General features: G+C 42.7%; 1 protein-coding gene across 1 annotated transcript in view; it reads left to right on the top strand.

Moving 5' to 3' along the window:
* Window positions 1–609: 609 nt before the first annotated feature.
* Window positions 610–25638, top strand: part of pdss2 (prenyl (decaprenyl) diphosphate synthase, subunit 2) — a 33646-nt gene continuing 8617 nt past the window's right edge. The window contains exons 1-4 of the mRNA XM_069662212.1: window positions 610–1080; window positions 7232–7366; window positions 14822–15020; window positions 24925–24999. Coding sequence (XP_069518313.1) covers window positions 833–1080; window positions 7232–7366; window positions 14822–15020; window positions 24925–24999 — 657 coding nt within the window. The 5' untranslated portion in view covers window positions 610–832. The remainder of the gene's footprint in view (window positions 1081–7231; window positions 7367–14821; window positions 15021–24924; window positions 25000–25638) is intronic.

Below are 25638 nucleotides of genomic sequence, written 5' to 3'. Positions count from 1 at the left end.
TTTTTTAATATTATGTAATTGTACTTTATTATTCTCAAGTGATTTGTTTGTACAATTCATGCTCTATTTGTATGCGCCACTATATTTTACCTGAAACTTTGTACTTGTTTGTTATTGTCAATTTAAAATATATATATATATATATATATATATATATACAGAGATGTATAAAATAGAAATATAAAATAAAATAAACAGAGATGACATGTGTGTCAAACAAACTTTATTTTTTGGCAAAGCTAAAGTAAAAAGTATACTATCCGACTGAAGCTGTGAAAACACTGAAAATGTAAACGGTTTCATCATGTCATGTTGTATTGTAGGCTATCAGTGTGGAACAATGTCAAATAACAAGGAAATGTAAAACTGTTTTGTTTTCTTGCTGAGTTTAGCCGGAAATGCTTACTGTTTTTTGTCTCTCTCTTCATTAAATAATTCGTTATTTACACGCATATCAGTCACCTAACTAGGACAAATAAATTAATATTATAGTAACAACGGGACGTTTTCGTTTTTTAAAACGGGTCTATTGGAATTTGCACACCGACGTCATCACGTATTACGACGTAACTCATTACGCATTTCAAGATGGCGGCTCGCAGTGACAGGTCGTGTGTAGTACAACATAGGTAGTTATTCCCTTATTGACCGAATGTTAAAACTGTAAGGATAGCAAATTATACCTTTCTGTATAAAATACAAAAGTTGCACGTCGTACGGACATGTGAAAACGTTCGCGGTTGAAGCTGTAGGTTAAATTTAAAGATGTTAGCAAGTACCTGAATGGCATTTACAGCCACTGTATCAGACTAGAAAGACATTCAGAGACAAAATGCTTCAAGCTACATGGTCCCGACTGTCCTTTAAGGCTCTGTCCAGGCGAGGAAAGAGGACGCTGAGTCTGTTCTCCAGTTCGGGACCTTCAAACTGGAGTAAAGTGGTCTCCGACGCAGAGAAGATCGTCGGATATCCAACCTCGTTCATGAGTCTTCGCTGTCTGCTTAGTGATGAACTCAGTAATGTTGCTATGCACGTCAGAAAACTGGTCGGGACTCAACACCCTTTACTCAACACTGCAAGGTAATCATGCTGAAATTATCCTGGTTTTCTCTGTTCTCCCTCTCTCTCCCCCTCCATGCAGTTATCGCCAAACCAAACTGTATTCAAAAACCTGGCAAAATAAGAGACCATGTTTGTTCGAACAACATTTACGATAGAGGATGGCTTTAAAGTTAATGACTCAAGTTAATATTTGATTCACTGTGTTTCGGCATGGATATAATGCACTCAATTTATTTCCCAAGACCCCCCTCCCCCTACAAACATAACTTGACCCCACCTGCAAATGCATTCATAGTATCCTATTTCATCGTTCCATAGACTTGTTGGTAAACAGCAATTGTTTACATTCAATAAATCTTTATCAATGTTGGGTTACTATTAGTTATCATTTTCTTCACTGTGTATAGTTTTTGTGACACCTCATATAGGTCTATGGCATTATATGAATAGGATTATTGTTGAGGGGAGTTTTGCACAGAGGCTAAGTAGGGTGGGTTTTTGTCTTGTTAGCGTGCTGAAAAAGTCAGACTGACACCCTGAATAATCATTGTTTTTATCAAACAATAAAGTGTTTGTTTAACCTGAGCTTTAAATTTTTTTACTATCACTGACAGGTGAAGCTGATGTACCTCTCATAAATGTTGATTGAAATTGTTTCCATGGTAATGATTGGAAGGATTCATTTAAGGTCTTCAAACAGCCCGAGCTAATGTAATTTTTCAATATTTTGTCGGAGCATTTGATGTATTGATTGTTGTTGGGATATAAAGAACATTTCAACAAATAAAGAGAATAGTTGTAAAAAATTGCCAGCCCTTGCTTTAAGTATTTAAAATATCTTGCTACCTACCTTGCTGTCTTCCACCTCTCTGCCTTTGCTAGCGCCTTACTGAATAACCTGTTCCATAACCGCCACCTGTTAAGTAAAATTGTGTTAAAACTAGTGACAGGAGTGTGTGCCATGCCACCCGCCTGCATGTTCACAGAAAAAAAACTAATCACTAATCAGGTTTACTAGAAAAAGTGTCATGACTGGTTGATGAAGATTGAAACACAGATTGTAAAACCCCCTAAAGCAAAGTTTCGTTATTAGGCTATATATTTACTAGACTTCACAGGACATGAAAGCAACCGAAACAAATTAAAATAGATCACAATTCTGCAAATAATATATAATTTATAAATCAACAAATGTCTACTAAAAAGTGTTGGGTCACTATCCTACCTTGTTGTTGTAATTGTAAGAGAAATTAGGGAACTTGTAAGAAAATTTTTGCTGTGAATTTATGGTAATTTTATGTAAATTTCAGTTAAGCAGAGCAAAGTCATGAATTAGTTTCCTCTTGTTTGAATGCTTCAGTTTCAGATATAAAGTCTAATGCATGGGGCGCTGGTTTAGCTCAGTTGGTAAAGCAGGCGCCCCATATATAGAGGCTACAGTCCTTGTTGCACTGATCGCAGGTTCGACTCCCGATCTGCTGATCATTTGGTGCATGTCGTCCCCCACTTTCCACTCCCAAAATTTCCTGTCTATCTTCAGCTGTCCTATTAATTAAAGGCAAAAAGCCCCAAAAACATAATCTTAAAATAAATAAATGAATAAATAAAAAAGTCTAATGCAGACTGACCAAAGATGCTCAGCTATGCAAGTGCATCTCTTAATGCTCCCACCACCTCCAAGTTTGGTCGATAAATCCTGTTTTTCTCTGAAGTAAACACCAGGATTAAGGGAAATGCTGTACATTGATTTCTCCTCCAGGCGAGGGCATAATACAAGACAGTTTACTGGGTTACAGCCTGAGAGAGACCTATTTTTTATATCCAGTGTTTGTATTTGCACAAAGCCGATAGAGCTGATTGGTGATGCAACTGCAACTGTTGTGTACTGATGAAGGAGGAGCTAGAACAGGTCAGGTCTGCCAAATGATATCTATTCCATCACTTTATTATTGGAGTTGCCTGAGCGCTCTTTTGTTTTATCAAAGAAATCTGGAACTTCGAGATCCAAGGAAAGAGAACGAGAAGAGAGAGTCCTCAAACTTAACACCGCCATTCAGACGGGTGTGTTGGAAACAGGAACCCAAGGGTGTAATAACCTATACACCTAAATCTGATATGACAATCCATTTGGGTGTTGTAGCAGGGGGGCGGTGTGGTGAGGGGGGGAAGCAGACCTCTTGACAGTCTGACTCCTCACTGTCAGCTTGGGTTGGCTGGTTCGTATTTCCCACTGTGTCTCCGCCATAGACGCGCAGCAGATAAAAATATCCACAATAGCAGACAGGCAGACCCTCGTGGAGTCGGGTTTCGGTTTTTCCTTTCCTTTCATTCTCAAAAACTGCAGCTCAGCTAACTTTGCCCCAAAGTCTGGAGTTACAGCGAGGGGACTGCAGCCCGGGACAAGAAACTTTACTTGCTTTAAGGACAGTCCTTGAGAGTTTGACTCAGACCAGTGCTTCCGTCTATTGTTTTCTCACCTTTTTTATTTGCAATCTCAAGCTCTATCTTTAAGATCTTTATTAATACGAGTTTACGAAGAAGTTTAAACAAACTAGCCTGCATATTCAAGCACCAGTATGGAAATGAATAGAATGAATGTTGGAAGTAAATATCCTGTCCTCCAGAAATGACTAAGACTGAAGAATTAAGAAATTACTTTGCGTGGAATAATCCTTTTCTGTCTTATTTGATTTTTTCTTAAACATGTGTTTAAAGTAATAATCTTGAAGATTTTCATTTAAATAAATGTCTGTTAAGTTACTATCTATCGCAGAATGAGGTAACACAACGGTGATTGAGCCTATAGCCCGCTGATCAAAGCCTTTGCATTTGCAGTATTACAGACTGTGGCCTTATTCACAGAAAAAATCACAAGTGGCGCCCAGTTAGTGACTCGCTTTCCATCACCCAGCAGTGGTTGGTCTGCCAGCGAGGGTAGGCGGAGCTAAGCGGCTGCTTTTCCGGTCTCTGCACTGCAAGTGTGGATTGATATGAATAATCAAAGTTTAGGGGGAGGGGGGTCCATTCTTCAAGGTACCCTGTGGAGTGTTTGATGCCTTTAGCACATTGCAGCAATGACTTTATGATTTTGCTATGCAAAAACAACAGCACTTTTGTACTTCATAATAATGTTTTTTTTTGTTTTTTTTACCCCTTTACTTTTATCCAAAACATTGCGTCTTTACCACTTTTGCTATTTTGCATTTTTCAGTAATGTTTCGATTCATTTTACCACATAAAGCCTTCCAAGTCCAACCCAATTCAAAACAGTAGAACGAGCATGGATAAAAGCAAAACAGAGAAATAAACAAAACAGTTTGAACTATTGTAGAACATTGCGTGCTCAATCCCTTCGCTTGTAGTAAAAAGCGAAAGAGAAAATCTGTTCTCAGGTCTTCAAAGCCAACTTCATGTCTTATTTTGCAACATGTTTTCATGGCAAGACAAACATAACAAACCAAATCCTGGAACCTGGAATAAACTGTTTAGATATGGGTAAAAATATACAGTGGGGATGGATGAAATGCATATTTTCTATCCTAAGAAAGGTGCAGGCCTATTGGGCACTGCTGTAAATTCTTCAATGCTTCAGGGGTAAAAAAATAAAAAAAAGTCAGATAGAGGATCAATATGTCACAGCACGCATGAGGTCATACATTTGCATGCATTAATTCCAGCCCCTGCATACCGCGGCTAAAGTTCCTGAAATTCCAGCGCTGCAATTGCCGAGCAGAAGGCGTGGTGACCTGTTCACAACCCTTTAAAAATGACAGCAACCCATTTCTCTCTCTCCGCTCCCTCTCCCCCACTCCGTAGCACCCACTATCTCTCCTTTTCCACATCATCCTCGCCCCACCCCTTTGCGGGAGGGCGGTAGTGATTGATTGATGTATACTGGTGTGGATAGTGACATAAATATTAATCATCTGACACCCTCAGGCCACTGGCTTACCGGACTCTCCAAGAGGAGAGCAGATTCATAATTTCTGCTCTCTCGTCGTTTTCTGTTCGGTGGGTGATGCTTCTGCGTTCATCGGTGTGAAGGGCTAGTTCCTATTTGAGAGTCAAAATTTACAGTGATCATAAATACATTTCATGAACTGTGGTGAAAGAGAGCCCTACCTTATGTGAGATGTCTCACAATTTTTGGAGGGGGTAATAGCAGCTTGAGGTGTTTTTATAGTATTTGTGGGAGAATGAACAAAGCTTCAGGGTTTGTGTGTTTTTTTCCTGTCAGCACCTCAACACCGAGAACCACTCTGTATTTCTCATCTTTTCCTGCATTCTTATTTCTCTCTGGCCTCCATTCCCTCCGTTTCTCTCCATCCCCTCCCTCTCTTCATGCTTTATCTCCCACATCCACTCTCTGTCTCGGGTTCCTCCACCTCCCCCTGTGGTGCAGGGGTGGGTCAGAGAGGGTGGGGGGTGGAGGTGGGGACTCTGGGCTGGCGGTGGGCTGGTGAAGCCGGTGTCTGGGCATCGAGCGGAGGGGGGCGTGGCCGCTTGTCTGCCTCGGAGCCCCTAACGAGAGCGTGATTCATGGCACAAGGGGCTCCCATAGGGACAGGATTAGAGGTGCTCTGTCTAACCGCTCCCCAGAGAGAGTAAAAAGATATTTAATCTGTGCACCACGCAGGCAGCTCCCTCTGTGTGTGTGTGTGTGTGTGTGTGTGTGTGTGTGTGTGTGTGTGTGTGTGTGTGTGTTATTCTGTGAATTTGTCAGAAGGTTGCTGGCTAGGGGGCGGGTCTACCCCCCCTAACCCAAAAGAAAAATACAGTCCTGCTGCAAAACTGATCAATTATTTTCCTGGTATTTTTTTCTACCTTGCACAATAAATAAAGTTCAACAGTCCTGCGAGGCTCTATAGTACAACCTGTATTGTGTCTTCTGGTTACATTTGTTTTGTTTGTTTTTCTTTTGTTATTTTTCCAACAGAATTAAACTGGTCTGTAATAAACTACCAGGACCTGGAGTCTGTTCAGAAATATCAAATAGCATCAAATATGCGTGCAAGACTAAGCTAATACTGCATTGTGTATATACAGTACACTTTGAATAAGCATTTTTCATTTCAGAATAATGTAAACAAAGTAATAAAATCACATTTAGAGCTGATGTAATCAAAATTTTTATATTGATAACATCCTTTTTTATACAGAGAGCCTGCAATAACGCCGGAAAGGAAGCCCGCCATTATGTCTGCCTTGTTTTATTACTCTGAACCAAACAGTGTTTGATTTTAGGCAGCATGACATTCAAGAAACACACACGTGATAAGTGTCTGCTTCTAGTTTGGTGTTTTAAATATGCATATGGCTCTCCATTCCCTAATAATGGTGCTTTACAGTCCCTGTTACATGATCGTGTGTGTCCTCTGCTAGGAGGGTAAGGAGGTTCTAAGTCTCGTTTTCTACCAGATTGGCTTACATTTTTGGTTGTCGTAGGTTAGCTTTTACCTTTTTGAGTTTGCCACTAACTGCTTGTGGGGCGCTGTGAGTTCAGGAGTTGGTGGAGATCAAAGCAATACTTAACTTGAGTGACTTTTGGATGGCCAAGGAGCGTTAATGTTGCTCTGTGTCTGCTGGATGTGAAATTGAGCGACTGCTTGCTAACAAGTTATTCACACTATAACAACCATGACAATTGCATGCCTCTGCCAACCTATAACTTGCATTTCACAATAAGAGTACCTCTTATTGGGTTTTCCTTGAAATCAATTTTTATTGCAAAGGAAAAAGGAAGTAGTAATAGTAATAGTAGGAAGAATTACTTCCTTAGTTGGGAGGTAATGTGTTTGCCGACTGTATTTCCCTTTCACTTTTAAACCATGTAGTTTCCACCGTGGGTGCTGGCTGGTCTTAAGCTTTAACTGGTTCTCAAACATTGCTCATTAAAACTGGTGGAAGTGTGGCAGCGGGAGCAGGTGTAACTGGAAACAGGCTCTTCATTACGGAATGCAGCAGAGTGTAGGGGAAGGCGCTACAGGTTGCCCTGACTGTATTGTGGCATTTTATCAATAGTTAAAAAGTTGGAAAAAAGTTTTTTTTTCCACTTCATTATGTTATTGGACAGTGTGTCTTTATAGCTTAAATTGTGCATCTGAATATATTATGAGGTTTTACTGTTTATCTTTATGCATTATAACCTGATGATGGTGTTTCTTTGCAGGGGCTTTGTCTATGACAGCAGGAACAACCTCCAGATGAGGGGACTGATCGTACTGCTGTTGTCAAAAGCTGCAGGGCCGAGCCGAGAAGCCTCAGATCTCCTGTCTCAGGACATGGTCAGCGGCATCTACCCGAGGTAAACTACCTGCACTAACCGACACCAGGTTTTTTACGAGTCGCAACACAGCAAGTTAGGATTTACATGTACTGTGTATGCACTTCTGTTTTGCCCTTTATGGGTTGGATCTATCAAAAAGCTATTTAAGCATTGCCTATCCGGTAAGCTGTTCTTCTTGCTTTTTTATTATTGTTATTATGTCTTTACACTTCCTAGACTCTTTTGCTTGTTTGACTACCGTTATTGCCTTTTAATGTTTCCACTACATTTGACGGATATTTGGAAGTCATTTTGAACCATTTAAGTTGTAATTCTATGTCCAAACCACCCGGTAGTGGGCAAAGGCGATGTATTTAGATAAACCAAGTACTTCAGCAACATCTGTTACATCCTTTTAATTTTTCCTCTTAAAAATAAAAATAGAACTATTCTTACAATATTTACCTTGGAAATTCGCCTGTCCACTTCAGTGGGTGTTATGTACCACTCGGTGTATTCTGCCTATTAGGCCTGTATTTACATTCTGTTTCACATTGTAGGTTTTACATTCAATCATTATATCATTTACACTTACATAATAAATAGTTTTTTTACAATGCTTGCAGCCTATATTCATTAGGTTGCCTGCTGCATGTTGTCCACTGCAATGGACAGATAACTCCTTCAAAAAACAATATATTGGAGAGAGATTTTCATCTTTCACTTGTTTCAGATCAAATATATCATAGTTCATGCATGAAATTGTTAGATGGTGAGAGTCCAAACATCAGCAGGATGCACTGATAAATCTTTCCCCTCTGCAGGGAATTCCCTAAAGCCTGTCTAACTATGAGAATCTAAATGGTTGCTATTGCTTTTGTGTTCAATTAGGGAGATCATTGGCAAAACATTGTATTAAGATACTAACCCCGTGAGTCCACCAACCTTAATCACAGTCATAGAGTGTCGTAGGAATTGTGGCCATAACATACCACAGCTAGTTTCCACCAAGCAACTTCTCCTCTTCGGTATAACACAAGCTGGTAATTCAAATCCAGCTCTTTGTATGTATCTGTAACCACACACAATCTTTCTGGCACCCACATATTTCCTTTCTCATGTATGTGCTGCTTGGAAGAAAACAATGGGTAGAAACATGGATAAAATTGTAGAGTCATAAATGTGCATGGCAAGCAGACCATGAAAGGCGATTCCATTTTTGTCCCTGTTACATGGCTGCTGAAGGATAAATAGTGAAATAAAATCTGTGTGTCAGGTAATTCTATCTCGTCCTCTGTGGTTATTGTCCATATCAATTCCTGTAAAGGAAGCACTGCATCATCTCGTGAATATGATGGAAAGTGGGCGCCATACAGCCAAAAGTTACAAGGTGGGATTATTTTGGTTTTTTTGGCTATATTTAGATTGCTGCTAATTGGAAAAAACTTTCAAATGTCCTTTCAGTAATAAGAAAATTTATTCAACTGAAAAAGGGCGTTACAATCTGTGTTTGTACAGCGTTCTGGCGTGGCGAAAGCAAAATGAACACACACAGCATTGTTCTGCCCTGCCAGCTCCCCTGTTTACAGAGACGCTGTTTCGCCTCTGTTACCACCTCCGATGCCGGCTCAGAGGCGGAACAACTTCGCCCCACCATTCAGCCTCGGTGAGTTTTACATAGAAGACGAGACGTAACAGAAGCGTAATAATCACGCCTTTAGCTGGCAGTGTAAAAGAGGCTGTAGAGGCAGACAGCCTTTCACACTCACATTCAAATCTACGGACAATTTAAAGTCACTAATTAACCTAACAAGCATGTCTGTGGACTGTGGGAGGAAGCCAGAGTACCCGGAGAGAACCCACGCATGCACGGGGAGAACATGCAAACTCCACACAGAAAGGCCCAACATTTGGTGTACACTGAAATATCTTAAAAATTCATGGCCTTATTTTCCCCCATTAGAGTACTACCTAATCCCATCCTACTCTACTGTGATTGGCTAGTACTTCTGCCAATCACCGCTGTTCTTGTCCTTGTTGACTTATTGTTTTAACCCAGTGGCTTAATATTAATTCAACTCTTCCAGTTGAAGTCACACGGGAGAGCTTCAGCAATTATCTGTTGAAAGTAGGGCTGCACGATAAATCATTTATCCATCGCAGTTGCGATGTGAGCATCTGCAATAGTCACATCCATAATAGTCCACTAATCTACAACAAAAATCCGGCTGATATCACACCAGTGCAGCTCTTCATGAGAGCACAGAGTAAACTGACCGCTGAGCTGCAGAGTCTGTTAGAGCCATGTTAACACGATGGTCGATAGTGATCACAATGCCACTTTATTTTTCAATATTGTGCAGCCCTATTTGAAAGTCCTTTGTTTGACCTATTGGCTTTCCCAGCCAATCACAGCACAGAGAGCTCTCTGAAATTTGTGAATCGCCTGACATTCCTCCTGTCCTCAGGTCAATATATCCGTTTATCCCATACTTCGGTTTATGACTTCATGGGCTCTTCTGGCATTTTCAAACCTTGGGGTAAATTAAGTAAAAGGTTAAAAAAAAGTACTGCTAATGCTTCGCTATATTGCTTTATTTAGTTGCCCATTAGGGATGTGCAATTTAACCGGTAAACTGTTAACAGACCGTTAAGAATTTTAACCGGTTAATACTACCAGTTACAGGGTTAATTAAAATGTTGTCCTTTTTTAATATAGGCTACATCTTTATTTGGGAAACATGTTTTGTTGTCGTTAGCTGAGCTGAGCCTGAGTGGAGAGCAAAATGAAACGAGGAGTTTAACAATTAAAAGAAATTAAAAAGACAAAGCTAGTTGCGTGTGTGTGAGTGTGTGTGTGTTTCTGCGAGTATGAAAGAGAGAGCGCATCAGAATGAGCGCACATGATGGAAAGCTTGTTGTCGGACTATGGCTGTTCTTCCTAAAAATGATCATTAATTCTTTCGGTTATCGGTGAGAAAACAAATTTCTAAATTAGCATCCCTAGTCCCAGACTTTTATCCAATCCAAAAAGTACATTTTAATCGTGTCGTTTAAACGGTTATTAACCATAAAGAGTGTCGGTTAACGGTTAAATAAAAATTTCCATTCCTATTTTCCATTAAAACATAAATGGCCCAGTTTAAAAAGGCTGGGATTCCCTTTTAACAGTACCAGCACGTATGGCTTTCCCATCATCCTCAGCTTTACTTTATGATGAGTGCTGGTTCTTTTGTTATTGTTTAATTTGAACTGAAACTACTGTGTAAATTATTCAAACGTGTTAGTATGCACATTTCCTAAGATGCCAAACTCATTTACTGAACAGTCTCTGCTCTTAAAATGCTTCAGGTAGCACCCGAAGGTCCTCTCTGTCTCTCTCACACACGATGACTACCAGCCTGCAGCTCTGAACAGGGATGTGGGTGTGTGCCAAGTGGTTTCCAGAAGTGACTGCTGTGTTTGGCGTGGCTGTGTGCTGGGTGCCTGAAAGGTTTCTTTCTTACTGTTAGCTGGCACGGGGCATATGTGTGTAGTGGAGCCGTGTCTGTGCAAAAACATCCTAATATTAGAATTAATTGGAGTAACCCGGGCGCCAGGGAAGCGCGAGTTTGGTCGTCTTCAGGCTGTGGGGCCGAGCCATGTCGGCAGGTTGTGAGTCACTACAGGACGAGTCATTACACACTCACCTCTTGTCACAACCTGCTGCTCCCGTCACTGTGACACTGGATCACCGAGTCCAACATGCAGCATTCCCTCACTTGTGTGTGATGGATAGTCCAAACCCAAACACACACACACGCACACAGCATGACTTGATCACCTCATTTGCACTATCTTGCTCGCTCTGTCTCTTCCCTCAGCAATCCCCCCACCTCTCCTGGGCTCATTAGCACCTCTGATGGAAGAGATGGAGGGATGGAGGGAGTCGGGGTGGGGCGGGTTTGGGGGGGTGATTGAAACCTCCGGGGGATGGTCTCCTCCCTCCTGACAGGCAGCATTTGTAAAACATTTCCCACTCTGCTGCCTGACACTGATGATTCACCAGAGCACCACCATGATAGATAGATAGATAGATAGATAGATAGATAAGATAGATAAGATAGATAGATAAGATAGATAAGATAGATAAGATTGCTAGATAGATAAGGACATGCACTCACACATAATCGAACTTGTACGCAGCACACGTAATTTTTAATTTCTTGTGACAGATGAACGACACGTCTTTGAACGCATCACGCAGGCCCTCTGATGGACAGGTCCCCTCTTTAAATCACACACAGGGACGCACTCAGATCTGCAGGGCTGCGTTTGATGGCGAGGCAGACTGCGGAGGGAGGAAAATGGAACAGAACAGTCAGGACAAGGGGCGTGGTGAGGGGCGTTACACCTCGGCAAGATGGCATCGGTTGCTATGCAACTGGGCACCAAAGCTATTTATACACCGGCCCCCTTGTCCCCCTTTTTCCTCCCCAAGCTCCACTGCTGCTGATCAGGACTGTGAGATTGGAGGCACAGCTTTGGGATGTGTGTGCACAGGGGTTCCATTAATTTGCTTGCTCCATAATTTTTGCTTTGTGCAATTTTTAATTGTTTTAATTCAAAATTTGAAGTTATTATGTTAACTCTATAAATTAGGTTTTGGGGGTATGATGGGAGTGATGGTGGTGACAATTTAAATTATGTAGCGCCAAAGATTTTGCCATATTTCTTCTGCCATCGCAGCTATCTATTAATATCTTTGAATGTGTAAGGCCGTTTGCAAACCAAGGATGATGTCTGCTTTAGGAAAATAATTCTATGAATTTAGCAGTAGTGTGATGCACCTTTGATTGTGTGGTACAATTCTGTGTATTTGCAATAACCAAACATTCCCATCCGTCTCTTTTGTCCATGAACAGTTTCTAAGTTGCTTTTTGAGAAAATGTACTTTCACAATATAGAATATCCACATGCAAGTGTATAGATGATTCACTTCTTTTTGAAAAATATTGTTAATTAAATCTGTTGGAGCAATTCATTCAAAATAAAAGACTTTGTAAATAAAGGAGAGCTTCACCATTCTTTTCACTTCATAGTCTGTTTATTGGGAATATTGAATGCCATAAAAGTCCCAAGTACTCTTAAGAGAACAATGTTAAAATAAAAAAAGATAAAAGATCGCGAGTAAAGCTCAGTCGCTAGAGCTGGCGCCCCATATAGTCTATAGCCCTTGTTGCAGCAGCTGCAGGATTGACTCCCGCCCACTCTTTTCTCCCAATATTTCCTGTCCCTCTTCAGCTGTCCAATCTAATCTAATCTAATCTAATTACGACATAAATAAACAAAAATAATAAAAACTTTTGTGGATGCAGAATGAGAAGTCTAATGAGTTGCCTCAAATGATGTTGCTTGAGTAAGGGTCAGTTAGGGAAAGTCTCCAAGATGATTTAAAAAATCTGGGGTTGTGGAGACAGAAAGAAGTTAGCTTATGGTGGCTGTTAATTGGCAATAATCTGGCGATATAATCAAAATACAGGGCTTCATCGGTATGTGTTCTTTGTGTTTACACTAGCAATATGTGTGTGCTTCTTCTCCTGTGGGTTTACGTTGATACTTTGAATGGAAGAGTCAAGTGGCCAAAACACTGCTATCTAGTGGTCGGGGGTTTAAGTACAACACAAAAAGAACCACTTCCGCAAATCATGCATGTTATCGGTACGTTAAGAATCCATGAAGTGAGTATCAGCACAGTATCACAATATGTTATATTGTGTTTTATTGTGTTATTAATATGTATTGATTCTTTCTTTTATGCCTAAAGCTTACCAAACGCTTGTAGCCTAGTCCTCACTCTTACTTAAGGCCAAAGGTTCAAGGCTAAGTTAGTCTCTACTGGCACATCGTCCCTGTATATCCAAAGAGTACTGGGATCTGATAATAAAGGAGAATGCATTGAATGGAAAGAACAATGTTTCTGTTGTTTTTTTCTTTTTGTTTTTTTAACAGAATTTTTTCAAAGCATGCATAACCTTTATAGTGGAACTCTAGAGCTTTGAGCGTCAGTTTAGCTTGGTGGTTAAATCAGCGGCCCATGGGAAGAACTGCTTTCCTCTCATTGTCATGTGTTAATGGAGAGAAGCTCTATCTGACATTAATTAGACACGACATTATGGCTCCTGTTTAACTTCTCTGACCTGCAGTATCAGTGTTCTCCACCTTGATGAATAGAGTACTAAAACGAAGCCAAAAGCATGAGCAGATGGCTGCCAGTCGTGGGTTTGTCACAGATACTTGCTTCATTTCTATGTCATGTGCTCAAGTAAAACAATCAAATTAACAGTCACCATAAGGCCGACCTTGGACTTTGAATAAACTGTAAAATGTTATTTTTATGACCTGAAATCAGCCACAGCTCTCTCTCTCGTCTTCCTCTTCTTGTAACAATGAGTTCTCCTCTTGAAACCTGTCGAGCGTATCCATCACTTTGAGGCACCTTGAGCGCACACGACTGTCAAGCTGTTAATTTCCTTTTATTTAAACCCTGAACTTATTAACTGCCATTCGGGGCGACCGTGTTGTTTCTCTGCGTCACCGAGCAAAGAAGCCAACCAGACAATGGGTGTGATTGAGAGGCGAAATAGATGACATTATTGAATTTTAATCACATCTTTTCCACGCCGACATGGAACATGGCAATTACCTAGCTACAATATGTGTGTGTGTTAGTGTGTGTATAGGAAGGGGTTGGAGCGCGAGGCAGACGACTGGCTCATCAGGTTCTTAAAGCGGCTGAAAGAAGGTCGTAAGTGGCTATCAGCGCACCCAACCCCGTCTGGATGGATCCCTCCTGTCGCAGCGTGGCGAGCTGCTTCCATATGGAGAGGGGCCTAATTATCCCCCACCGATGGCTGAATCAACATTTGATTATATCCTCCCCAAGGCTGCGCTGAAAGGCTCTATTCAAAGACCACTTTTATGTCTTTCTCTCATAATCAAGAATGGCTGTTATTTGCTAATGATAAGTTTAATTTCTTCTTTTACACAACGCATGACACACTGCATGGAAAGACATATCTTACTTTGAGTGCCCTGATTTTGACTTTGGAGGTTTTTAAATAAAATTGTAGTTGTATGAAGATCTCATTATCTCAATTTCAGTTTTCTAGTCAGTAAATGTTGCAGCAGACTTTGTTTGCAGTAGTGTTGTATATTTTGTGAAATAAAAACAAGACTTGACAACCAGATTACTGCAGTAAATATATATATATTTTTCTCTTTCTAGAAGGTTATTATGGCTTTGTTGTGATTGATTCCTTTTCTGGTTAGCACACCTGTGTGGGAATGAGCTTTCAAACTTGCCAAACCTGCATATTTCAGCAGCATAAAGACAATGAAAAGGTTTCTGTCAAAAAGCTCTCTAACTGTCAAGCCTCTGGAACGCCTCTCTTAAAAGCTGTTGACAAAAAAAGCTGTGATTTTGAATTGTATTCTTTTCTTTCTGTTTCATAGTCAGAGGAACTTGGCAGAAATCACTGAGCTGATCCACACGGCCTTCCTGGTGCATCGTGGGATCGTCGATCTGAAGGAGTGGACGGTGTCAGACGGCCCGCTGAAGGATATGCAGTTCGGGAACAAGATGGCCGTCCTGAGCGGGGATTTCCTCCTGGCAAATGCTTGTACAGGACTCGCTGAGCTGAATAACACAAAGGTAACCTATCTATGAGTAACACTTTAAACTTCTGTGTGAAATATACAACTGTCATCTGTCCTAACATAAGCTCCTATCGGTGTTTACAGGTTCACATATCAGTGTTTGTCTTCTTTCCTTGAATCTTCTTTCTCGGTCATACAGCATCATTACATGTCTTCAATGATTATTCATCTGGTTCCAACTAATCCAGAAAATTCTGAAACAGAACAGATTTTTTCAGTTTGTTTTGAATCACTGGGAGTGAGTATGTTGGTGTAATGGTTTTAGACTATTCTCAAACAGAGTAGGCCAGTAATTTATAACATTTTAGTGGCTGCGAGATGATCAATAAAATAAGCCTGGTTCAAGAACTCTGAATTGCCTTCCACTAATGAGATTTCAAAGGAGAGCTGAAGTCTGCTCCTCTTTAAAACCCGGTAATAAACACTGGTAAAAAAAAATAAAGCATTGTATCTCTAACCATCTTCATTTGCAGATACATGATGTAACAACTATGATGGAAAATGCCGCAAAGAGCGTAAGTGGTCGTGTTTTGTAACGCGTTCGTTCAAATTTCCCAAGTCCAGCTCAGTTCTGTTAAATGTGACATGAAAACATTAATGGTGGTCAACAGAAATTATCCAAACCCACTCACCCTCTTTGTCTGCCTCCTGCCACACAACTGAAGAGGTACAAATAATGTGAAACCAAGCACAAGTGCTAATTACCGAAAATATTAAAGTGATGATCTCAGAGATTTTTCCATCCATCCATCCATCCATTATCATCCGCTTATCTGGGGCCGGGTTGCGGTGGCAGCCTACTCAGTAAGGTGACCCAGGCGTCCCTCTCCCCAGCAACATTTTCCAGTTCCTCCTGGGGGATTCCGAGGCGTTCCCAGGGCAGACGGGATATATAATCCCTCCAGCGAGCTCTGGGTCTGCTCCGGGGTCTCCTCTCAGTTGGATGTGCCCGGAAAACCTCCAAAGGGAGGCGCCCAGGAGGCATCCTAACCAGATGCCCGAAACAACTCAACTGGCTCCTTTTGACGCAAAGGAGAAGCGGCTCTACTCCAAGCTCCCCCCAGATCTCTGAGCTCCTTACCCTATCTCTAAGGCTGAGCCCAGACACCCTCCGAAGGAAACTCATTTCGGCTGCTTGTATCCGCGATCTCATTCTTTCGGTCATTACCCAAAGCTAGTGACCATAGGTGAGGGTTGGCACGTAGATCGACTGGTAAATCAAAAGCTTTGCCTTCAGCCTCAGCTTCCTCTTCACCACCACGGTCCGGTACAACGCCTGCATTACTGCTGATGCTGCACCAATCCGCTTGTCAATCTCACGATCCATTTTACCCTCACTCGTGAACAAGACCCCGAGATACTTGAACTCCTTAGCTTGAGGCAAAGACTCACTCCCCACCTGGAGGGGGCAATCCACCGGTTTCTGGCAGAGAACCATGGCCTCAGACTTGGAGGTGCTGACTCTCATCCCAACCGTGTCACACTCTGCCTGCAGGAGGTCCCAGCTTGATGAAGCACACAGTACAACATCATCTGCAAAAAGCAGAGATAAAATCCTGAGGTCCCCAAACTGGAAACCCTCCTCCCCCCGGCTGCACCTTGAGATCCTGTCCATGAAAATCACAAACAGCATTGGTGACAGGGGACAGCCCTGGCGGAGGCCAACACGCACCGTAAACGTGTTTGACTTTGTGCCGAGGATGCGGACACAGCTCTCACTCTGGTTATACAGCGACTGGATGGCTCATATCAACGGCCCCGGTACCCCATACTCCCGCAGTACCCCCCACAGGACCACCCGGGGGACACGATCATAAGCATTCTCCAAGTCCACAAAGCACAGACTGTAGACTGGATGAGCAAACTCCCATGCCCATCTAAGCAGCCCTGCCAGGGTAAAGAGCTGGTCCACTGTTCCACGGCCAGGTTGGAATCCGCATTGTTCCTCCTGTATCCAAGGTTCGACAATCGGCTGGAGCCTCCTTTCAAGCACCCTGGAATAAACTTTACCCGGGAGGCTGAGTAGTGTTATACCCCGATAGTTGGGACACACCCTCCGGTCCCCCTTTTTAAAAATGAGAACCCCCATCCCGGTCTGCCATTCCACAGGTACTGTCCCAGACCTCCAGGTGACATTGAAGAGGCGTGCCAGCCACGATAGCCCAACAATGTCCAGAGCCTTTAGTATCTCAGGGTGAATCTCATCTACACCTGGCGCCTTGCCACTGAGAAGCTTCTTGACAGCCTCAGCGACCTCTGCCACGGATATAGATAAGGCTTCCCCTGGACCTTCAGACTCTGGCTCCTCATCAGAGGACGTTTTGGCTGGGTTCAGGAGTTCCTCAAAGTGTTCCTTCCACCGCTCGACAATATCCTCAGTCTGGGTCAGTAGTTCTCCACCCCTGCTTGAGCCAATCTCTGCTTCCCCTTCATGAGTCGTCTAACGGTTTGCCAACTTCCTTGCGGCCAACCGAAAGTCCTTTTCCATAGCCTCCTCGAACTCCTCCCACACCCGGGTTTTTGCTTCTGCAACCACAGAAGCTGCAGCCCTTCTGGCCTCTCGGTACCTGTCTGCTTCCTCTGGAGACCCCTGGGCTAACCAAGTCCGAAAGGCCCCATTCCTCAGCCTGATGGCTTCCCTCACTGTCGGTGTCCACCAACGGGTTCTCAGGTTGCCGCCACGACAGGCACCGACAGCCTTCTGGCCACAACCCTGGAGACTTTGAACATAGCCAATTCGGATTCCATGTCCTCAACCTACCCTGGAATGCAAGAGAAATTCTTCCGGAGGTGGGCCTCCGCCAGACGTTCCCAGTTCACCCTCACTACACGTTTAGGTTTACCAGGTCTGTCCCGCAGCCTCCCCCGCCACCTGATCAAACTCACCACCAGATGGTGATCAGTTGACATCTCTGCTCCTCTCTTCACCCGAGTGTCAAAAACATGCGGCCGCAGGTCTGATGAAACGACCACAAAGTCGATCATTGATCTACGGCCTAGGGTGCTCTGGTACCAGGTACACTTATGAGCAGCCCTATGTTCGAACATGGTGTTTGTTATGGCCAATCCATGACGAGCACAGAAGTCCAATGACAAGACATCACTCCAGTTCAGATCGGGCAGGCCGTTCCTCCCAATCACCCCCCTCCAGGTTCTCCATCATTGCCCACATGAGCGTTAAAGTCCCCCAGTAGAACTATGGAGTCCCCAGATGGGACCCCTTCCAGGACCCCATCCAGTTACTCCAAGAATACCGCGTACTCTGAACTGCTGTTCGGTGCATAGCCTTCCTCTCTGCAACTTGCAGTCGCAGAGAGGCGACCCTCTCGTTCACCGGGGAGAGCTCCAACACAGCGGCGCTCAGCCGGGGGCTTGTGAGTATCCCCACACCCGCCCGACGCCTCTCACCCTGGGCAACTCCGGAAAAGGCGAGAGTCCAGCCCCTCTCCAGGATATTGGTTCCAGAGCCAGAGCTGTGCATGGAGGTGAGCCCAACTATCTCTAGTTGGTAAAGTTCCATCTCCCGAACCAGCTCCTGTTCCTTCCCCACCAGAGAGGTGACATTCCACGTGCCAACAACCAGTCTATGCTGCCGGGGATCAGCGCGCCAAGGCCCCTGCCTTTGCCTGCTGCCCGGTTTGCAATGCACCCGACCCCTATGCCTATCCTTGCAGGCGGTGGGCCTACAAGGTGGCAGCTCCACGTTGCTCGTTTGGGCTGAGCCCGGCCAGGCCCCATGGACAAAAGCCCGGCCACCAGACGCACGCCAAAGAGCATCCCCCCCAGGTCTGGCTCCAGGAGGTAGCCCCGGTCTCCCTGATCCGGGCGAGGTAGCTTTTCCAGGTTGTTGCCTCTTCATAGGGGTTCAGAGATTTTTATTTAAATAAATGTCTGTTAAGTCACTATCTATCGCTGAATGATGTAACACAGTTGTGACTGAGCCTATGGCCCACTGAAAGCCTTTATATTTTCAGTGTTACAGACTGGGTGTCTGTGGCGACATTCACGGGCTGGTCTGTCAGAGAGGGTAGGCGGAGCTAAGAGGCTGCTTTTCCAGTCTCCGCATTTGTTGCGAGTAAACAGTAATCTACTATAGCTGAACAAACAAAGAAAAGATGGATGACTACAGATACAACTTCAAAAATAAGTGAAAATCCCTAAAAAAGAAACAAATTTGACGCTCAGATGAAGGCAAACAGTCTAAAAAGGAAACGACCGTCAGCAGGGGAAGAGTTACAACCAAAGCTAACCGTGGATGTCTCACATGCAACACTGTCTGAATATCTGGTTGTGCTCCCGAAGTTAGCGTTTATCGCCATAGGTGCCGCCACAGAGAACGAAGCAGAGATCTTCAGGATTAAAACTTTATTTAACACAAAAAAGGAGTGAATTGTAACAAATAATCAACACCGATAAAACACACTTTATGACTCCTCAGATGACCTCAGGAGAGGCTGTGATCTGAGTTCCGTCATCGTTTTTAAGTCCATCATACAACCAGATGAAGGATTTTAGTCAGCTAGTGAGCTAAGGGCTGACAACTCAGAAGGTCTGGTTTTGGGTAGTTATTCGATTACTCCCCATCCACTTCATCTTTCACAGACAGGCTTATACGTTTGATGGCCTTCAGTCTGTATGAATGGAAGACAATGTGGTCAGGGGACACCATAGATATGGGAATTCTTATTATTGAGTTTTCGTATTTGTGTGTGTGTGCGTTTGGCGGTCTTGTAAGTGCACCACAGATCATATCTACTATGTGGCCTGGTAACCCCCTGCTGACAGATACTGTCACCATGCTGCTCTGTCAGAATGCGGTTGCCCGAGTGGATCAAAATAACCATCTCTGCCCCCCCTGCGCCATCAGTCGGACCAGCCCTTATCACCTTCCCTGCCGGTTCTTATTCAGCAAACACAGTCTGGTTTATGTCTGCTCTGCGGCTGCTAAGAGACGCCCTTTCAGAATATGATGTAAGCAGTATTCACGCTGCTCCTTGGATGGGAGATAATGATGGAGTTATAAGCAACAAACATTTCCTTAACTAGAACCTAACTAGAGGTGTGGCATTTCCTTTACAGTGCTCATTGTCTTTCATTCGGATTCATCACTGCAACAGTATGAGAGATAATCTAAGTCTATTACTACTCTGCAAATTACAGTAAAGGAAATAATCCAGCTTTTTCCATGGAAAAATTGAAAAAAAACACAAAAACGCCGATGTTGACTGAAACTTATGATAACATAAGTACAATAAGTATCCATTCACAACTTTAGGAGCATCTCTTCCTTTAGTGGGGTTCTAAGGCTAAACAACTCAGGTGACACATAAGTGCCACAAAGTAATGAAATTATGAGTCTTATATCTTTTCCAAACAAAGTGAGTGTTAATGTAATTTGAAGCGACCAGAGGAAACATCCCCGATGGAAGTTTTTAGTGTAATAAGGAGATGGACATCCGATCTCCAGCAGTTACTCATGTTTGAAAAGGTTAGCAAAACAAAATGAACCGAGGGCAAACCACAGTGTGCTCACATTCAGCTGTGTTTCTGCAAAGTGGTTCTTCACTGGTTAATGAACAGGATGGAAATTAGATTACTGCAAACAGGAATAATGATTCCATCATGCTGAGCTCACTTTACAGGAAAGGGATTTGTTTTTCACTGGAGGAAGATTTAAACCAAAATCCTGTTCTTTCACCTCCTAATTATGAATCCATGTTGACTTTTGGTTCTGGTTCGTGGTTGAACCCAAACAAAATGTGTCACTGATGGTTTTTCTTGGGTGATTGAGAAAAAGATCTGTGTTTGCAGCGGATAATTTCTTGTTGATGAAGTCACCTCGCCATAAAGTTCATTTGCTTGCATTGTGGAGTTTTCAGGCTCATTACAAGGTTTTTTTTTAGGCTGACAGAAAAAACTTCAACTTTAAAGCCAACTTTAATCATGAAGCCCCGGTCTTGGAGGGGCTCAGAGCACTTCCAGGACAGCTGAGCAAACTGCACATCTGCTGATAAGAAAAAGTGTCATATGGTCAAAAGCTTAAAGACGAACAAATAAGCAGACCTTGAGTAGGTAAATTTCTTTCTGTTGTCTGTTTCATAGACTTAAAATAAGACGTGCACCGGTTTAGTTAAAGGTAAATAGTAAATGGGCTGTCCTTATATAGCGCTTTTCTAGTCTTCCGACGACTCAAAGCTTCTTTTACACTACATGTGGCATTCACTCATTCACACACTGATGGGAAAGGCCTAAGTCCAATCTCCAATCAGATCTGTGTCCATTCATACCCGATGGCTATGCCTTTGGGAGCAATTTGGGGTTCAGTGTCTTAACCAAGGTCATTTCAACATGTGACTGTAGCAGTCAGGGATCAGACCCCCAACCTTACGATTGAACCAACTCTACCACTGAGCCACAGCTGCCCCTTACAGGTGTCTCCTTCAAATCCCACCCTTGGCCCTTTGCCACGTGTCATCCCCAATCTCTCTTCCCCTGTCTCCGACACTAACCACTGTCCTCTCTCTCTGGATAAAGGCATCAAAAAAGGACCAAAAAATAAATAAGAAGTAAACATAGCTCCTTAATGTGTCACCCATTGGGTTGTGGACTAGTGTAGTGAGGCCTCAAGTTTAGCATTTTCACTGGTCTTTTGACCATTTCTACGCCTCCATCCTGGATTACAGGTGGCCATAATAGCAACCACACTTTAGGTTGCGCCTACTTGTGATTGGCAGGTAGCTATGCCCTAAATCGTGCCCTACTTTATAAATAGGACTATAATTTACAAAATGAACATTATGCTTAATTAAAGAGGCCTTGAAGGGGGCGCTGGTTAAGCTCAGTTGATAGAGCAGGCACCCCATATACAGAGGGTACAGCCAACAATGCACTGATCGCAGGCTCGACTCTCGGTCTGCTGATCATTTGGTGCATGTCATCCCCCCACTCTCTCCTCCCCACATTTCCCATCCCTCTTAAGCTGTCCTATAAATAAATGCAAGAGCCAAAAAAATCAGCTCTGCCATCTTGCGATGGTGACATCATTTGGAGCCAGAGACTGCGCAGTAGAGGTCGGCGGGTGAAGCAGCAGTAGCGCCCGTAGCCAATTCTGCTAACCAAAGCACACACTTAATTTACCGGGAAAAAAACAGCGAGGATCCCGCACGCCGGCGTGTTCAACAGCAGAACAGCTTCTTTGTGTTGGTCTGAGGTTAACGATCACAGGTATGGAAACTTCAATGACTGTAGTGATTGTTTTTGTTATGTTTCCTTTTGCAGATCGTCCTCTACTCTGCTAATCCGGTATATATCGGCTGCAGGGGCCGGATTTGTCAACAGAGCTGTCAATCATCCTTTTGACAGCATCAAATAACTAATTAAAAATAAACTTCTCAGAAAAATAAACACTTGGATGTAAATCAGCATAATTAGAACTTACTATAATGACAGAAACCATGTTTGAGAAAACTTTATTTGGTGTGTATTTTGATTTTATAGTTTGACTCATGTCCCATCTGTTAACATGGAGGAGGCGGGCTTTATGACTTATACTGCAGCCAGTCAGCAGGGGGTGCTCAAAATGTTTTGGCTTCACTTTTAGGGAGCTGTCATGTCGTCCATCTTTTTATACAGTCTATGGTTGAGACCAAAAAAATTATTAGAAAACGTTTTATGACGTATTAAATCAAGTAAGAGGTAGGGTCTTTTTCTAAATAATATCTTTAAACACATTCTTATGAAAGCTGAATCGGTAGGCAAGAGAGAAGAGTTTTGTTTCCCAGGTGTTATGGTTTCCGTTTGCAGTGCAACTAGAAATTGAAGAAATCACGTTTAAGCTGATTTTCGTTTCAGGCAGGAGAACAGGCTGTGCTTGGAGCAGAAGAGTTGGAACACATCTGCCAAAATGCAAGCCTCTATCCCATCGGCTATAATCGAGCAACTATTTAGATTATAATAAATCTATATGCAGACATTTGCATATACATACGTGTAGATAATCCAGTGATACATGTCTTCTCTCAATTTCAACTCCACTTTGTTACTCAAGTTGCAAGTCCGACTGTAAACAATGACCACGACACAGATCAAAATAGATTGATGTAGTTGAAATCTTAGATGTACCTTAAGACTGTAAATGATTTCATTTTTTCATTAAAATCTGCTAAATGTCTAAAGCTTTGAAGTGTGTTAAACTAAATGCAGTTAGAGTCTAGCTTGTACAACTGACTCTTCTGTCTTTTCTTGCAGCTAGTTTATGGTCAGTGTACCTCTTTTTAATAAACAACTTTTACACAAAGTTTTTCTCATAAACCAGCTTTTTTTTGTCTGTTAAGGCACTCAGAGCGGTGGGGATTATGTGTCGTGGCCTTGAGAGGAAACCTATGCCACTACTTGTATAAACTGTAAAATAATCTCACCATGGAGCTCCGGTTTCTCCCCCCTCGCAGACCTGTCGGCAAAACACGATCTGGCTGGATTTGGGAATGGAGTAAGGGGGAGGCAGGGGGAGGGCTTATCTGATACTTTCCAAAAAAAGACCCCCACTGGCCCCCACTTCCCAAGGCAGGCAGAGACACCACATCTGGTAATACTGTAGGCACATTGTCCTTCCAGGTCTGTGGGCGCAGCTCGGGTTTCCTCAATATTTTCCCCCGGTGGATTCAGTTACCCAAAGGGCACTGCGAGGCTGACGGAGCAAGCCAGCGTCACCAGACTTTTCTGATGAAGCAAGGATGTCTGGGATGAGCCGAAGGAGCTCTAAATTTAACCTCATTCATCTGAACTGTACAGGCGTGGTCTCAACTTGTTCGTCCACGCTGTTCTGAGGCTGTGAATGAAGGACGGAGAGATCGACTTCAGATTTTTACTCATTCATTAGAAACGGACCTTAAAAAAATCAATAGAAACAATGCATCCTCTAATCAAGGGGTTGATGAGGGGCAAAGAGTGTTTCCGTTTGCTCAAATGTAGTCATGCATGCCCCCTGTAAGAGAAAATGGGCAACTGCAGTCTTAATAAAGCTGCTCAGACCTCAACAATACACTGTTTGGCCATTTGTAGCCGTTTCTTTAATTATTATTTTTAAGCTAAAATGTGAACATTTTAATGCAATTTCCTAAAACTTGCACATTTTTTCTTGTACAGAATATTGTTTTACTTGTAAAGAGTCTTAATGCCTCGTCATACAAGAAGGGGTTCTTTCTCATTTACACCTTCATTGTTACTTTAATCGTTCCATGCCACTACAGCAGAAAACTTAAGTTTCAGCAGAATAAGGATACAGATCTGCCATGCTCAACAGCTCAAAGTGAAATAAATCTTCAAATTTGTCGGGGAAAAGGACCCTGAAGTCAGATTATCACTCTGAAACCTCGTTAACCCCTCTGCTCTCTGGACACACTCACCATCTGCCTTTTAGCTCCATTTCAGACCCTCAAACCGGACAGACACCTGATCCCTCTCTGTCGGCTGGACTCCTCTATAAATACAAAGTATAATGAAGGAAGGCAAGCTCAGATCTGCATTATGAAATCAACAGGAGCTTCCTCACAGCCTGATAATGAGCAGCTGAGTTTGCAGCAGTTCACCTGGTTTCCGACCCTCATCTCACCTCTGATTTATTCACCAAACCAGCTGCTCAGATTTTTAATTACAAATGTCACGGGTGAACTGAGTAGCGTGTCAGTTTTGATCAACCTCATTTACATCTACATTTTTGGCAGATTGATTTATAATGAGGGAGTAGGTTATCGGCTCAGTGGCCGAGTCCAAGGACACGTCAACAGGAGACGTGGCTGTTGATGGACATAATGGCTGCAGTTTAAACTCATTATTTAGCTTTGTCTTTCTCATAGTGGAAGTTTAACCCATGTGTCTCATGTTTTTGTTCTGTTTTGCAGGTTGTTGAACTCATCTCTAGTGCCATTGGTGATTTAGTTCAAGGAATCTACTATGAGAATTCCAGTAATACTGAGGTAAAGTTTCAATTTCCCCTCTGTAGTCTGTAAGTTTGATGTGTGGCAGGAAAGCTGAATAATCTATGAGAAGTGTTTATGATAGAAAAAAAAAAAACAGGAAATGTTCGAGAGTCAATTAAAGTCAATTTGAATCAATGACACAACCTGAACGTCTTACATGTCATGTCATATCAATAAATTTAAAACACAGAGATTTAAAAGAATATAAAGTACAAAAATACTTCAAATATTGATTTATCTACAACTGATTATAGTCCCCCACAAATGCACTATTTACTTCTGTTCAAGTAATATTTGCTAGAAACTACAGTGTCCAGGTTTTTATTAGGAAGTCTTTTCATAAATGAATGCCACAGACAGGGTGGGGATAAACAGCTGATTTTGGTTTTCTTTAGGAATAATGTACAACGCAAACATTATACTTACACAGGTAAAGAAGAAACAATATTGCAATAATATTAATTGCCGAAATCTGTCTCCAAACTTGAGAATAATTGCCAATGACTGTATATATAGATGATCGACGTATCTCTATATGCCCTCATTGTACAAAATTGATGCCAAATTAGCCCCCGTGATAGGCGCTGCCGTCTTGCAATGGTGATGTCATTTGGAGCCAGAGTTGCGCAGTAGAGA

The sequence above is a fragment of the Semicossyphus pulcher genome, unplaced genomic scaffold (assembly GCF_022749685.1).
Source record: "Semicossyphus pulcher isolate SPU_LCO1_2020_fin unplaced genomic scaffold, fSemPul1.0.p SCAF_14, whole genome shotgun sequence".
Lineage (NCBI taxonomy): Eukaryota > Metazoa > Chordata > Actinopteri > Labriformes > Labridae > Semicossyphus > Semicossyphus pulcher.
The sequence above is the reverse complement of the archived record's forward strand: the minus strand, read 5'-3'. Positions and strand labels throughout refer to the sequence as shown.